The sequence below is a fragment of the Arvicanthis niloticus genome, chromosome 3 (assembly GCF_011762505.2).
Source record: "Arvicanthis niloticus isolate mArvNil1 chromosome 3, mArvNil1.pat.X, whole genome shotgun sequence".
Taxonomy (NCBI): domain Eukaryota; kingdom Metazoa; phylum Chordata; class Mammalia; order Rodentia; family Muridae; genus Arvicanthis; species Arvicanthis niloticus.
The window spans coordinates 27997838-28012388 of NC_047660.1; the positions used below are offsets into that span (position 1 = coordinate 27997838).

General features: G+C 40.0%; 1 protein-coding gene across 4 annotated transcripts in view; it reads left to right on the forward strand.

Moving 5' to 3' along the window:
- Window positions 1-4151: 4151 nt before the first annotated feature.
- The window catches only part of Pcdh9 (protocadherin 9), an 828173-nt gene continuing 817773 nt past the window's right edge, over window positions 4152-14551 (forward strand). For all 4 annotated transcript variants that reach the window (XM_076930670.1, XM_076930671.1, XM_034497600.2 and 1 more), the window contains exons 1-2: window positions 4152-4899; window positions 6125-9301. In XM_076930670.1, the coding sequence (XP_076786785.1) occupies window positions 6266-9301 (3036 nt within the window). In that variant the 5' untranslated portion in view covers window positions 4152-4899; window positions 6125-6265. The remainder of the gene's footprint in view (window positions 4900-6124; window positions 9302-14551) is intronic.

Genomic DNA, 14551 nt, shown 5'->3' on the forward strand with positions numbered 1-14551 from the left:
TAAGGTCTCCATTTTTATATATTAAGAGAGTTATTTCCAGGGAACATGCATATTCATTCATATCATTGCACATTAATCATATCACTGTGGATAGAGAAATAATACTCAATATTGTTATCTAACCATTTCAATCTAGCTTTATCCTACAGAGTCAAGAAAAAGCTGCCTATATTTTCCTTAAAGTTACACAGCTTTAGTGAAGTTATTTAATTTGAAACATTGCATAAGTATATTACCATTTAAATCAAATTCTATACCTTCCTAAACCACTGCAAGTTAATTTAGCCATACCAGTGAACACATGCACTACGAAAGAACTGTCTATATAAAGTTAAAATCTTCTATAATTCATGAGAAAAATTTGAGAGTTCAATGTATTTTTAAATTTACGTAGTAATCATGATAAAATAGTGGCTCTGAAAAGTGTCAGTTTACATTGTAATGACGTTAAATGCACCAATCTGACACATATAATCTGTGTCAGTCATGAAAATATAGCAAACTGTTTTAAATTTAGATCAGTCATTCAAGGAGAATGAAAGGTGTCACCGGGTTCTATGATGATTTGATTACCTGCATTAGGTTGCCTTAAAAAAAAGAAAAAAGAAAAAAAAAAGAAAAAGAAAAAAGAGAAGTAAAGAAGAAAGATTACTCAAAAGAAAGAGCTGACATTCACTAAGGAAGCAAAGGAATTAACCCAGAATGCACTGCACTTTGTCAGTTTGCACAGCCTTCAGAAGGTGATAATTTCTTCTTGTGGTGTTAAAATCCTCCATTGTCATTTTCTCAAGAGTAGTAATACACACAACCCTTAACGTCTTTAACACATCATTCCTCCCAAAGCACAGTGCAAAAGCCTAGTACTTTTGCAAATTGGGTATAGAGAAACTGCTGTGACATCACAGGCCCGTGTCGCCGTATGTTAGTTGCAGCACCACCTTTGGATTACATTTACAAAGTATAGAGCACAAAATATTTTTATTTATTTTTTAACGTTCACTGGATTGTAGAAGTTGTGTTATTCTGGCCTTGAAATCCTTGAGGAGGGCATTTGATGATTTTCAACATTACAGCCTATGTCTTTATATAGAAAATGTAACTTGCAGGAATAATCTCCAAATAAAATGTAATTTTAACAATGCTGTGTGATAACTAGGAAATCATACACGAAAATCCAATTAAACTCTACTCCTTAATAATTCAGGTTATTATATGCCATTGCATGGAAATTATTGTTTAATATATAAATAGAAAGATGTTAAGTGTGGGGAATGTGGAATAATTCTAGGAACTCCACACATGTTACTATGTGGATCTGAAGGCATTTTAGACTTCAGTTAACTGGCCAGAGGTGACTTAGCTTTGTAAGTGTCCCATGACCTAGTTAGGCAGGTGTGAACAGTATGTCTCTTTTACTTTTGCTCCGATGGTACTAACTCTTGAAGGACTAATCTGATAGCAAGGTTGACAGCATCATAATTCCTGGCTATAGAAATATGCATTGCCAATAGTTAATTAAAGAGATCTAGAGAATTAATTCAAGAGATCTAGTTGGACATATGTATATATATATATATATATATATATATATATATATATATACAAGTATATTATACACACTAGACTATTTGCACACAGCAAACTAACTGGTAATACAATATATTTAAATGCTCCAAGACGTGCAATAAAATGTAGCATAAAACAACATATATTTTTACACTAAAATTAAACATATTATCCTAATTGACATCTACATACTTAATTTTTAAACATTATGCTGTATTATAGTGTACTTGAAATCATATAACAAAGCATGTTGTGTTTGAGGCAGAAACTTCAAGTTAAATAGCAAAGGGCTCTTTAATGTGTAATTTTCTTCTAGGATTATTAACAAAATAATATTTCTCATTATAAAGTTGAACAACTGAAATACAATGAAGGAAGTAAGTCTGTACAATCTAAATTAAGATGTCATGAAACTGTGGTCAAGGAATCTCTACAATTTAGATATCTTATATAAACATAAGACAGTGTCGTGATACAAGAGCTCTATTTCTCTGTCTTAGTTTCCTTTGAAAGGAACGTACAGATGCCTCATTCCGGGGCTTTGACCTGAGGTTTTTATTCATTGAAGTCTTGTGGTCCTGTGTCTCATGCTGGGATTTGTTTTGTCTTCCCTAACCTTCATCCTGGTTCGAATTAAGATTTCATTTTCAGGCATGGGGTAAAAATTGGCCTTAGCCAGTAAGCAAAGCCATCTCTTCACAGAGAGTTACACCCCTGCTTATTGAGGAGGTTAAATAATTACTGTTAAGCTATGGGCTGCCACTACCTGACTTTGAAAAGACTGTGGTATGATCATAATGTAATTGCATTGTTCAGGAAATCAACAGGAACGTAGCTGTGCTGCTGTTGATATTGACTGTATCAGAACAGTTCCTCACAGAAAATGTGCAAGTGTGTTAGCTTGAATCTCGTGAATGGAAAAAAGATCATTCACTGCAGTACAATTAAAAGAATCAACCTTTAATTCACTGGTGTTGTTTTATGAGGATTGTTTTTTTCCCCTTGACATCTGAATACATAGGGGGTCTTCTTTCTTTAAACCTTGTTCATCCTAATCACATTAAATATTAATTTAATACCTTTTGGCTGAACGCAAACACCGTCAACATATTGCCTATAAAAATGATTACATGGTGAACTTTCAGACACTGAACTTTTACTGCGAGTATGCACATGAGGAAAAGTTTAAATATTAAACGGGAATTACATTTTTATGAGAAAATTGTGACGCCAAATAAATCAGTTAAAATTCAGATTACATACTAGAGAATTGGAAGACTTGATTTGTGATTTGTTTTTACTTTTTAACTCGGTTATCAAAAATTAAATGTTCATGCTTTAAAACAAAGTATCTGTAGTCACAAACATAAGATTCTCCCAAGTTAAAAAGCCCAAAATTAAAGCCATTACGTTCTACTACAGTGTAAGAAACACAAGGTTTAAAATAAATGCCCTTTATTCTTCTTCCAAGTTAGCGAAAGTCAACCATGCCTTAAGACCTCCTCGGATAACCTTTATAGACCATTTGGGGGGCAGAGGGAGGATTTGTTGTTGTTAAACTAATAGGGTTTTATTTCAAACTTTACTCAGGCACCTGTCTGGTACAGGTGCAGCCAACCCTTCCTAACTTACTGGTTTTTAAAGATGAGTGAGGCTTTGGGGGAATATGACAGGAATCAGGATGACTCTTTCTGAAGTATCCCATTCAGCCCTGGTGTAGAAATGAGAAACCACATTGCGAGGATGTGCTACAGAGCTGAAGTCAGAGACATGCCTGGCAGGGAAATGAGTCCAGCAGGAAGTGGAGAGGGGTAAGGAGCTTTTGCAGCTTGGCTAACAGCTGCTTGGGATTCCTTCCAGCCAGTCGGAAGCAAAGTTCGCACGTAGGTGAGCTGACAACAGGCTCGGATGCAGCCTCGGTTCCAGCGAGCTGGGTTTTCCGGGTTCCCTGAGAGGCAAAGGCAGGACAGAGGCGGCCACGACCAGGCGCCTCAGCTCAGTCAGCTCCCAGGAAAAGAGACTTCTTGAACAGCAAACTGTCGGTGGCTGCGCCCAGGGACCCCAGTTACAACATTCCTTTTCCCCAGGCAGTTTCAGTGACCCTGCACGCAGTAAAAGCCCAGATTAATTTTCTTTCCATTTTCCACCGTGATTCAAATATCTACTGCCCTATCTTTAGCTCTCCGCCCTCTTCGCCCTTCCTTCGGATGTCCCTGCCAGCAAACGCCTCAATTTGCAGCACCCGGCACAGAGCCAGTTTAATGGTTTAACGCGCTCCAGGATTTGCTGGCCAAAACTCCTCACTGAGTGGTGGCTGCGAGTCTCAGCCATCTCTGCAATTTAGCCCTTTCCACTTTGCAGACAGAAATGCATCAAGAAAAGAGCGGCCTCAATGACCCTCAGCACCCGGTGGCGAGAATCTAGGTTCCCGGGTTTCGCTCCGGTGCAACCGCACCGCCCTGGCTCCGCCGCCGCAAGCTCGGGAAGAGCTCGAGCCACCCTGGGTGCTGGCCCCTGCCGGGCATGCTCAGTGTGCGTCCTGAAAACAGCTCTCCCGGGACCGGGGATCGTTTCTCCAGGTTTTCGCGGCTGCCGAGGGGCGCTGGGGAGGGGAGGCTAGAGACAGTCAGCGCCTTGTTCCGCGCCCCCTCCCGCAGCCCTCTGCAGCCTCCCGCACTGCAAGATGCTGGCCAATCAGGATCCGGGGGTGGGGCCTCGCCCGTCACGCCCTCCCTCTGGGCTTATTGAGAGTTATATCAAGAAATTCAGTTCAGAGAGAGGAGAGAGAGGAGAGGGAGAAGGAGAGGGGGGCAGAAGAGAAGGGAAAAACGAAGAGTACGCGAGGTAGGAAGGAGAGCCTCAGTCTCCGAAGCGCTAAAAGAGCTCACGGATTAAAAATTTGCCGGGCAATTGGCACCCCGGGAAAACATCCAGAAAATCACCATCACCCAACTCTGACGTTTCCTACCAGAAGTTAGAGACTTCAGCAGTATTGCCATCGGATGCAAATGGTAGGCTGGATGCTGTGGGCTACACTCCCGAGCTGAAGAAGTGCAATTGGATGTGGTGTGCGTAAAATACCAGAAGAGCCCAGACCCAGTGGGTAAAAAGCGAGGAAATGTGGAGAGAATGACTAACGACAAATCTGTGAATTTGTTCTCGGGAGTTGCTAATTTGCCAGCCCGAAGCCACACATTTTACAAGGAGGAAACGTTCTGCTGCTTCTGAATTCTCCCCAAACTGGTGCTACCAGATGCATGGCTTTCTATGTGTTGGAACAAATCCTTCTTAACTGCAGCCTACCGGGAAAGGGGCAAGGTTGAGGCAACTAACGTAAGTGTAAAGTTTCGCATTGACAATTCGAAATGCCGTCTTTAGTTATGCCCTCCGTGTAGAGGAGAAGGTGTTTGTAATTGGGTAGCTGGCTGGGGCAGAGCTTACCTACTGGTCTGTATCTGCAACCCCACCTGCACCACTCAGCTGGAACTAATCGCGGGCATCAGCTACTGTGTAGCCTAATGCAGATAAGATTAGAGCCTGGGAACTGACCAGTCTTACTCCGGTGGGTAACTGCCTGGAGCCTTGCACCCATTTAAACTGCAGTGAGAGGGACATACAAGCGGAAGTTCTTTTACGTGTGTTACCGGGTTGCAGTATTTATGTGTAGCAAATGTTACAAATATTATAATGAGACACCGGATTAAGAAACTGCGTTTTTGCTCTTTTATGCTCAGTAGAAAAATATCCCGATGTTACATAGGAATGTTGGCTGTGTTTCACTTTCATCCCAGCAGGCTAGTCCGTCTCTGTGAGAAGCAATTGTCTATTAGAATACGTTTTTAAAAAGTTTTAATGTGTTTATTTATCTCAACGGGGGCAATGTGGAAATAGGGAGAAAGGCGAGCAGGCTCTGAGGAAGAAATGTGAAGTCTTGGTTTTGTGCTTTGAGGCAATGAGAATACGTAGTGGCCAGTGACTACTGCTGCTGCAGCATGTCCGGATGCTCATTTCCCAGGAAGGTTGGATTATGAGACAGTTGAAGAACTGGGAGGAAGGAAAAGCAGTCTTTTGAGAGGAGGAGATGACTCAGTGTGGCAGAGAAGAAAACACATCCTATCTAACATGTGACAAAGCAGTTGGCAGCAATCATAGCTAAATACTTGAGGTCTTTCACTTCCATCTCAACAACTAGGGGAGGTGGGCTAGAGACCAGGAGGGGGGGGGATCGGGGAGGTCTAGCAGAACAAGAATACATGCTTTGAATTAAACAGTGTTATGGAAAAAAAAAAAAAAAACAGTGTGGGGGTGGGGGGAATCCAGGTAAAAATAGCTGCTGCTGTCCTTAATTCAAAAGTAGATGAATTTCATTTTCTCTGGGCAAATGCAACAAGCAGGGCTTATTCGGCGGCGATGTGGCCACAGAGTTAACTTGCAAACTGTGGCAGAGCAAACTGCCATGTTTACTAATACAATACACAGGGAGAGTGTGCTTCGATGTTTTGGTGACTGTGTTTTCATTTACTGAAGAATAATATTGTCCGTACAATTGTGTTGACAGTGGCTGTCTCCACACAAGAGATGAGATGTAATGCCTCCTCCTCCTCCAGTCCATGCACACTTCCTCTTGCAATTCGTGCATCACTCCTCAGTGGGAACCTTTAAACTCTAAAATCCAGGAAAAGAAAATAAAGACATTATCATGGACCTGAGGGATTTTTACCTGTTGGCTGCTCTCATTGCCTGTTTAAGGCTGGATTCCGCAATAGCTCAAGAACTTATTTACACTATTAGAGAGGAACTGCCTGAAAATGTACCCATAGGAAATATACCAAAGGATCTGAATATTTCTCACATCAATGCTGCCACAGGGACCAGTGCCAGCCTTGTCTACAGACTGGTTTCTAAAGCTGGCGATGCCCCTCTAGTGAAAGTATCCAGTAGCACTGGGGAGATCTTCACCACTGCCAACAGAATAGACAGAGAGAAACTCTGTGCCGGAGCTTCTTACGCTGAGGAGAATGAGTGCTTCTTTGAACTTGAGGTGGTGATCCTCCCAAATGACTTTTTCAGGCTGATCAAAATCAAGATCATTGTCAAGGATACCAATGATAATGCCCCCATGTTTCCATCTCCTGTCATCAATATTTCCATCCCGGAGAACACTTTGATCAACAGCCGCTTTCCAATCCCATCAGCCACAGACCCTGATACAGGCTTCAATGGGGTACAGCATTATGAATTGCTAAATGGACAGAGTGTTTTTGGACTGGATATCGTGGAAACTCCGGAGGGAGAAAAGTGGCCACAATTGATTGTTCAGCAGAACTTGGATAGAGAACAAAAAGATACCTATGTGATGAAAATCAAAGTGGAGGATGGGGGCACTCCACAGAAATCCAGCACGGCCATACTGCAGGTCACAGTAAGTGATGTCAATGACAACAGGCCAGTGTTTAAAGAGGGTCAAGTAGAAGTGCATATTCCAGAGAATGCTCCTGTGGGAACCTCTGTAATTCAGCTCCATGCTACTGATGCAGACATAGGCAGTAATGCTGAAATCCGGTACATTTTTGGTGCCCAGGTGGCCCCTGCAACCAAAAGACTCTTTGCTTTAAATAACACAACTGGGCTGATTACAGTTCAGAGGTCCTTAGATAGGGAGGAGACAGCCATTCACAAAGTGACAGTGCTGGCTAGTGATGGCAGCTCCACTCCTGCCAGAGCCACTGTTACCATCAATGTCACAGATGTAAATGATAACCCTCCGAACATAGACCTCAGGTACATTATAAGTCCCATCAATGGTACAGTGTATCTCTCTGAGAAAGATCCAGTCAATACAAAGATTGCCCTAATTACAGTTTCAGATAAGGACACGGATGTGAATGGCAAAGTGATCTGTTTTATTGAAAGAGAGGTCCCATTTCATCTGAAGGCAGTATATGACAACCAATATCTGCTAGAGACCTCATCTCTGCTGGACTACGAGGGCACCAAAGAATTCAGCTTTAAAATCGTTGCCTCTGATTCTGGGAAGCCCAGTTTGAATCAGACTGCCCTGGTAAGGGTTAAGCTTGAGGATGAAAATGACAACCCACCAATTTTCAACCAGCCTGTAATTGAGCTGTCAGTTTCTGAAAACAACCGACGTGGGTTATACTTAACAACTATTAGTGCTACAGATGAAGACAGTGGGAAAAATGCAGACATTGTTTATCAGCTTGGACCGAATGCCTCCTTCTTTGATCTGGACAGAAAGACAGGAGTTTTGACAGCCTCCAGAGTCTTTAACAGAGAGGAACAAGAGCGGTTCATTTTTACAGTAACTGCCAGGGACAATGGGACCCCTCCCCTCCAGAGCCAAGCAGCAGTGATAGTGACTGTTCTGGATGAGAACGACAATAGCCCCAAGTTTACTCATAATCATTTTCAGTTTTTTGTGTCTGAGAATCTGCCAAAGTATAGTACTGTGGGGGTGATCACGGTGACAGACGAAGATGCTGGAGAGAATAAAGCTGTGACTCTTTCCATTTTAAATGACAATGAAAATTTTGTGTTGGATCCCTATTCGGGTGTCATAAAGTCCAATGTCTCCTTTGATAGAGAGCAGCAGAGTTCCTACACTTTTGATGTCAAAGCCACTGACGGAGGACAGCCACCTCGGTCCTCTACTGCAAAAGTAACTATCAATGTCATGGATGTCAATGACAATAGTCCAGTTGTCATTTCGCCACCATCCAACACCTCCTTTAAGTTGGTGCCCCTCTCAGCCATTCCTGGTTCTGTGGTTGCTGAAGTTTTTGCGGTGGATATTGACACCGGAATGAATGCAGAACTTAAGTATACCATAGTAAGTGGGAACAACAAAGGATTATTTCGGATTGATCCAGTAACGGGCAATATCACCTTAGAAGAGAAGCCAGCACCTACTGACGTGGGCCTGCACCGTCTCGTGGTCAACATAAGTGACTTGGGGTACCCTAAGGCTTTGCACACTCTTGTGCTGGTGTTTCTTTACGTGAACGACACTGCTGGAAACACCTCGTATATATATGACTTGATCCGTAGGACTATGGAGACCCCGCTGGACAGGAACATAGGAGACAGTGGTCAAACTTATCAAAATGAGGACTATCTCACCATCATGATTGCCATTGTTGCTGGGGCCATGGTGGTCATCGTTGTTATCTTTGTCACGGTGCTGGTGCGCTGTCGCCATGCCTCGAGGTTCAAGGCCGCTCAGAGGAGCAAACAAGGTGCTGAATGGATGTCTCCAAACCAGGAGAATAAACAAAACAAGAAAAAGAAACGGAAGAAAAGAAAGTCGCCCAAGAGTTCTCTTTTGAACTTTGTTACTATCGAAGAGTCCAAACCCGATGATGCAGTTCATGAACCTATCAATGGGACCATAAGCCTGCCTGCCGAGCTGGAAGAACAGAGTATAGGAAGATTTGACTGGGGCCCAGCTCCTCCAACAACCTTCAAGCCTAACAGCCCTGACCTGGCCAAGCACTACAAATCTGCCTCTCCACAGCCTGCTTTTCATCTCAAACCAGACACTCCAGTTTCCGTGAAAAAGCACCACGTCATTCAAGAGCTCCCTTTGGACAACACCTTTGTTGGGGGCTGTGACACCCTTTCCAAACGCTCCTCCACTAGTTCAGATCACTTCAGTGCCTCAGAGTGCAGCTCCCAAGGAGGCTTCAAGACAAAGGGCCCCTTACACACCAGACAGGTAAACGAGCACTTTTACTGGTCTATAAGTACTGCATACAAGTGCCCAGTCAACCAGTATTAATGTGCCAGTCTGTGTATTGTTTTGGTCTAACTTTAGCTTAGTTATAAGGAGGGAAAAAAAAAACTTGACCCCTTTTTTTATTCCTCTGGGGCTCAGTCAAGAATTTTTAGAACAGCTTTGAAATTTCTGAGTTCTGAGAATTATTTAACCTCCCAGTTTCCTTCAAATGGCAAAAGATGAAAAGAGGAAATTATTCCAAAATGTCCCGAGATAATGTTTGCTCAAGAAGAAAACCCATCCTGATTTGCCCGATTCTGCTCCTGGGGCTTCCAAATTACCTACTTCAAGATTTCCACATTACTTTTTGATCTAAAAAGTCACCTTCAAGTATCAAGTTTAAATGACATTTGAAGGTCTGACACCACAAATACTAGAACTGTGGTTGCTAAAGGGGTTAAGGTTTTTTTTTTTTTTTTTTTTTTTTTTTTTTTTTTTTTTTTTTTTTTTTACACACTGAAAAAAAAAAGAGTAGGATATAAAATGTACAGCAGCTGTGAAGCACATGTTTATTGATTGATTGCATCTAAGCCATATAGAAAGTCTACTCCTTGATTTCAAAGTTATTTTATTGTAATATAGCAAGCTGGATCTTTCTTAGAACGATTTTCAGTGTCCATAATGGTCATATATGAAAAGAAAAGAAAAAAAAAGGAATGCTTTCTCTCTAATATTACTAATTTATACAGAAAAGGATTTCATTGTAAATACTTTCTCATCTTAGTAATGCATAAGTGATCTGTCATAACTCATTTTAAACTGTGAAAGACGCCATATGAAGAGGGATTAAGAGGCTGAGAAACTCATATTTCAACCAAATCCAGAATTAGTTTTTCTTAGGTCTAATAATTCCTTGTTAATAAAGATTTAAATGCAGCGCTGTCTAATTTATTTCTTTGGTGCTTGTCAGTTGCCATAAAATTTGAATGTCGATAATAGCCTGTAGATGGCGCTAGGGTATCATGTCCCCTGTCCTGGCCAGCTGCCAATCCTGCAGTAGCTAGGAGGAGGGGGGAGGGAAGGATCAAGCTGGTAGTACAGCCAAAGATACCTTTTATTTAATGATAGTTCCTTTGGAACAAGTAGCATTTAAGTTCATTTGTTTGCTCTTTAGTGAGTTGCTCTCAGCACATCAAGTTTCTAGGATCTTGGAAGCCATGCTCTGTGGCTAGGAGTCCATCTCTGCTGGTGGCCCATCCCCCACCTTGCTTACCAGTTAAAAACATGAATCTCAGGAAAAAAACAAAAACAAAAACCAACAACAAAAAAATAAAACAGGAAAGCAAAATTCACAGAATTGCCTTGGTGAGTCTTTGGGAAATCAAATAGGTTTCTTTTCTGTTGTTTTGTTTTGTTTTCTGAAGTTGTGATAGTGTAGTGTATCTTATAGAAACTGTTTCCCCTTTTACATTCAGTAGCTGCTCTGTAATTTTGTGACTTTGAGGCATAAAAATGATTTGACCAGTCAATCACACAGGTACTCTAAGAATATTAAGTATAATTCTTATTATTATGAATGTAAGCTCTCCATTTGAACTATTAAATACATCTAGTATTGTTGAAGAACTTTTGAATAAAGCTGAAATACTCAAGATGAAAGAATCTAAAAGAAGAAAATAGTTTTGAAGTCCTAGAGGAATCTGTTTAGTTGCAAATGGAAGGACAGTTCAGTTTCAGGCTAAACTTATCAGAGTTTGAGAAGAGGGTGTTGTTAAAGATTTGGAAATTGTCCAAACATAAACAAGATTTTTAAAAGTTGTTTAATAGTTTATTATGGCAAGAAAAATAACTGATGAAACTAAATGGACTTAATTAGGAAGTTTCTGTCTCAATGAAAAATGATGTGGTATGCTTTATATCATTCCTTGAAAAGAGGGGGTGTAAACGTATAATGAGAGTGTTTTCTATGAGATCTAAAAGTGGTTTCCCAAGGAGAGTTACCTGTCTACCTTCCCATATGATCAACTCTTTCACCTCAGCATATGGGTATTGCCAGCCAGGTACAGGCTGAATTCTTCTGACTTTTTTCCCTCACACACAGTTTTTGAACTTAAATATGAAACAAACAAAAAAATGCTAGTCAGATGTGTTTCAGCAGAGTTTTTGAAAAGATCTTCTGACGAAGCTTGGCTTGTCATAAAGACAATTTGTTTTATATGACATAATCTTGCTGACAGGATGCTGAGTAACTCACAAACTAAAACTGCAGTATGTTTCAGACACACTTGTAGATCATGAGGCATTCTGTAGCTTTCTTATAGACATTCTGAGGCTAAAAGGTAGCTGTAATTCATTCTCATGATAAAGAGCTATTGAAATGGTAATGTTTATATCTTTTAGAAGCTTCATAATTAAAAAAACTAAAAATGTGGTAGCCACTCATGCGGACATAAATCTTGGAAGTCAGTAGAGAGGTGATGGCAGTGGACAGAGGCATAGAGACAAGGTTGGGGGGAAAGGGTGTTTTCTATAAATGAAAGAGAAATTTATATATAGCTTCTTAAAATTGTGTTCACTAAACTCCATAATGACTGTCTAAAATGCTTTTGTTAAACAAGAACAAATAGGTGGATATTTTTTCTTGTTTAACTCTTCTGTTTCAACTAGTAGCCCATATACAAAGTCAACTCCTGTAGTATATAACCCCGAAAATGTAAATTTTATTACTACAAATTTTATCACATAAATGTATAGACTCTTAATACCTGCTATGTGAAGATTTTTTAGTAAAGTGGGTATGACTGTGTTAAATGGACTCCTTTAGATGATGTGATGCTTGTTGAAGTGTAGAAAGCTGAAGAATCTTGAATAAAGGGTAACCAGGTTTAAGTATCACTACTTTGTCAGTCCAGCCTTTAACAGGACTCCTTTTGACTGCATGCTGCTGGTTGAAGTGTGGAAAGTTCAAGAACTTTTGAGTAAAAGGTTACCAAATTTAAGTACCATTACTTTCTACTGTCTTCATGAAAATGCACCATCTTATTTCTATATCCTGAGCTGGTCAGTGGGCAGTCACTCCTAGCTTGTCACTTTCTCTTTTCCTATGTGTTTGCAAGTAATGCATGAGATAATAATTGTAAATTAGATCCCTTAGTAAGATAGAGTGTTGACTCTATCTTACTAAGCTGTTTTAAATTTCAGTATAACAATTCTATCCCTTATTCTGCTACCATTTTTTTTAAAAATAACTTTAATAGTGCCCTCTATATAGCTTTAAGCAAAGGATCATGTAAGGATCAAAGCAAACCTCACTGTTGTAGATTGAAATTATGTCAACACTCAAAATTCCAACTGGCCGCTTCACAATCAAGTTCCTTCTGTTTTTGCCTGAAAGAAGAGAGAAAGCTATCCTGGATATAATAGGGTTTAAAAATATAAATTTTCAAATGCAGTATGTCTGAAAAAAAAATCAATAAGTCTCTCTTAAAACAGAGTTTGGTATTTATCTAGACTAGTTCTGGTGCACCGCTACTGGGTCAGACCTAGAAAAGTACCTAGCTAAGAATTTCTCTGTGAGGATGCATTCTGCGCATCTAAGGACCATTCTTTGAGATTCAGCATTAGTGAATTAGAAAAAGACATGCTCTTTTTTTTTTCCTCTTCATAGTAATCATAACCAACAGACCTGTTTTTGCACATCTCCACTTTGCCCACTTATTGACAGCTGTTTTATTGTAGCTGGAGGCTTTACAGTAAGCTGTTTATTGCTGTTTCCCAACTTGGTTGACAGCGTTTGGGGAATTAATTTTCTTGATCCCATGTGGTTTGTTTTCTCCAGTGGGAGGATGGGGGATAAATGAAAATGTTAACATAAAAAAAAAAAACAGTGATCTATTTACATTTGACAAGTTCTTTAAGTAATCAAACAATCTATAAAGGCTCCACCAGAGTCTGGTTCTGAGTAAACAGCCATATTTAATTTTTCTAAATGAAATGCTCATTTCATAGCTTAAACATCCTGACATTAACATTTTAGGCTTTAAAGTATTTGCTCAGATGCACATTTATGTATAGATTGAAGAGTTTATACATTGGAAATGTGTAGACAAGCTGTACTCAAGCGGATGTGTGTGCTTTCACAGTCGCGAAGGGAATTGCTTCAGTTCCTGATCATTTAGAGATATTATATTACATTTGCTATTACTTTTCATTTTTGAGTAATCCACCGCAATCGGTACTGCAGTGTTATTATGACATGTGGAACACAGAAGGCAGTCGCAGAGCTGATATTTAGAACTGTCAGAAAGACAAAACTGCCACTGAGAGTGAAGAGGGGGAAAGGCAGTCACAAGTGAGGCCTGCAAAAACTTAGGCATGTTTTCATCTACTGAATTTTAGATGCACAGGCAGGCATGACTGTGCATGATACATCATGGAAAATTCACCCCTACCTCAAAAAATCAAGCAGTTTTGAAAACTGTGAATTTTACCACTTCATCTCTCTCTTGATAGCTTTTGTTGGTGTGATGGGATATGATCCATATTTAGGAAGTAAAAGAATCACCCCTTGGCGATTGGTTTAAACTATATAGATAAAGATAAGTTGGTCGTTCATCTTGGCATCTTCAGCTCTTTTTAACTGGGACATTTGATGTTTTGTATTTTTTTCCCCCACTTGACAGTTCTTTGAGGTTCATTATACATTGTATCATTAATTCATAATAATATTAAGGGTAATAGATTTAAAAGACTTTGCTACTATACTAAACAGCCTTTTTAGGGTGTGATTATGTACATAATATTTATAAACATGCAGGGAATTTCTATAGTTAAAATATTCTTATAACTACCCAAACTGCTCTTTCTCATCTCTCATGGGTCTGACCACGCATGCCCACATTGGGAAAGAAGAGGTGTTGGCTCATTAAAATTACCTTGCAAGTCTGTACATATAGTGCAGGGGGAAATCACTGACCTAAAGTGCGCAATGCTCACATACTGGCATTGGAAAAAATAAAGCATCCTGCAAATGTTGTAGTTATGAGAAAATTCTGTTTCATTTTTATATGTGAACACCTTCATTATTTAATTGCAGGCTATAAGTTTTTGTGAGCGTAGCTTAAATTAAAAGACGTAAAATAGAAAACTGGGTTCGAATGAAAGAACTCAAACTTACAATGAGATTTCTCTATAATCCATTGTAATTTGCATCAAATCTGTGAATCACAGCCCAAATAATGCAACAGGCAA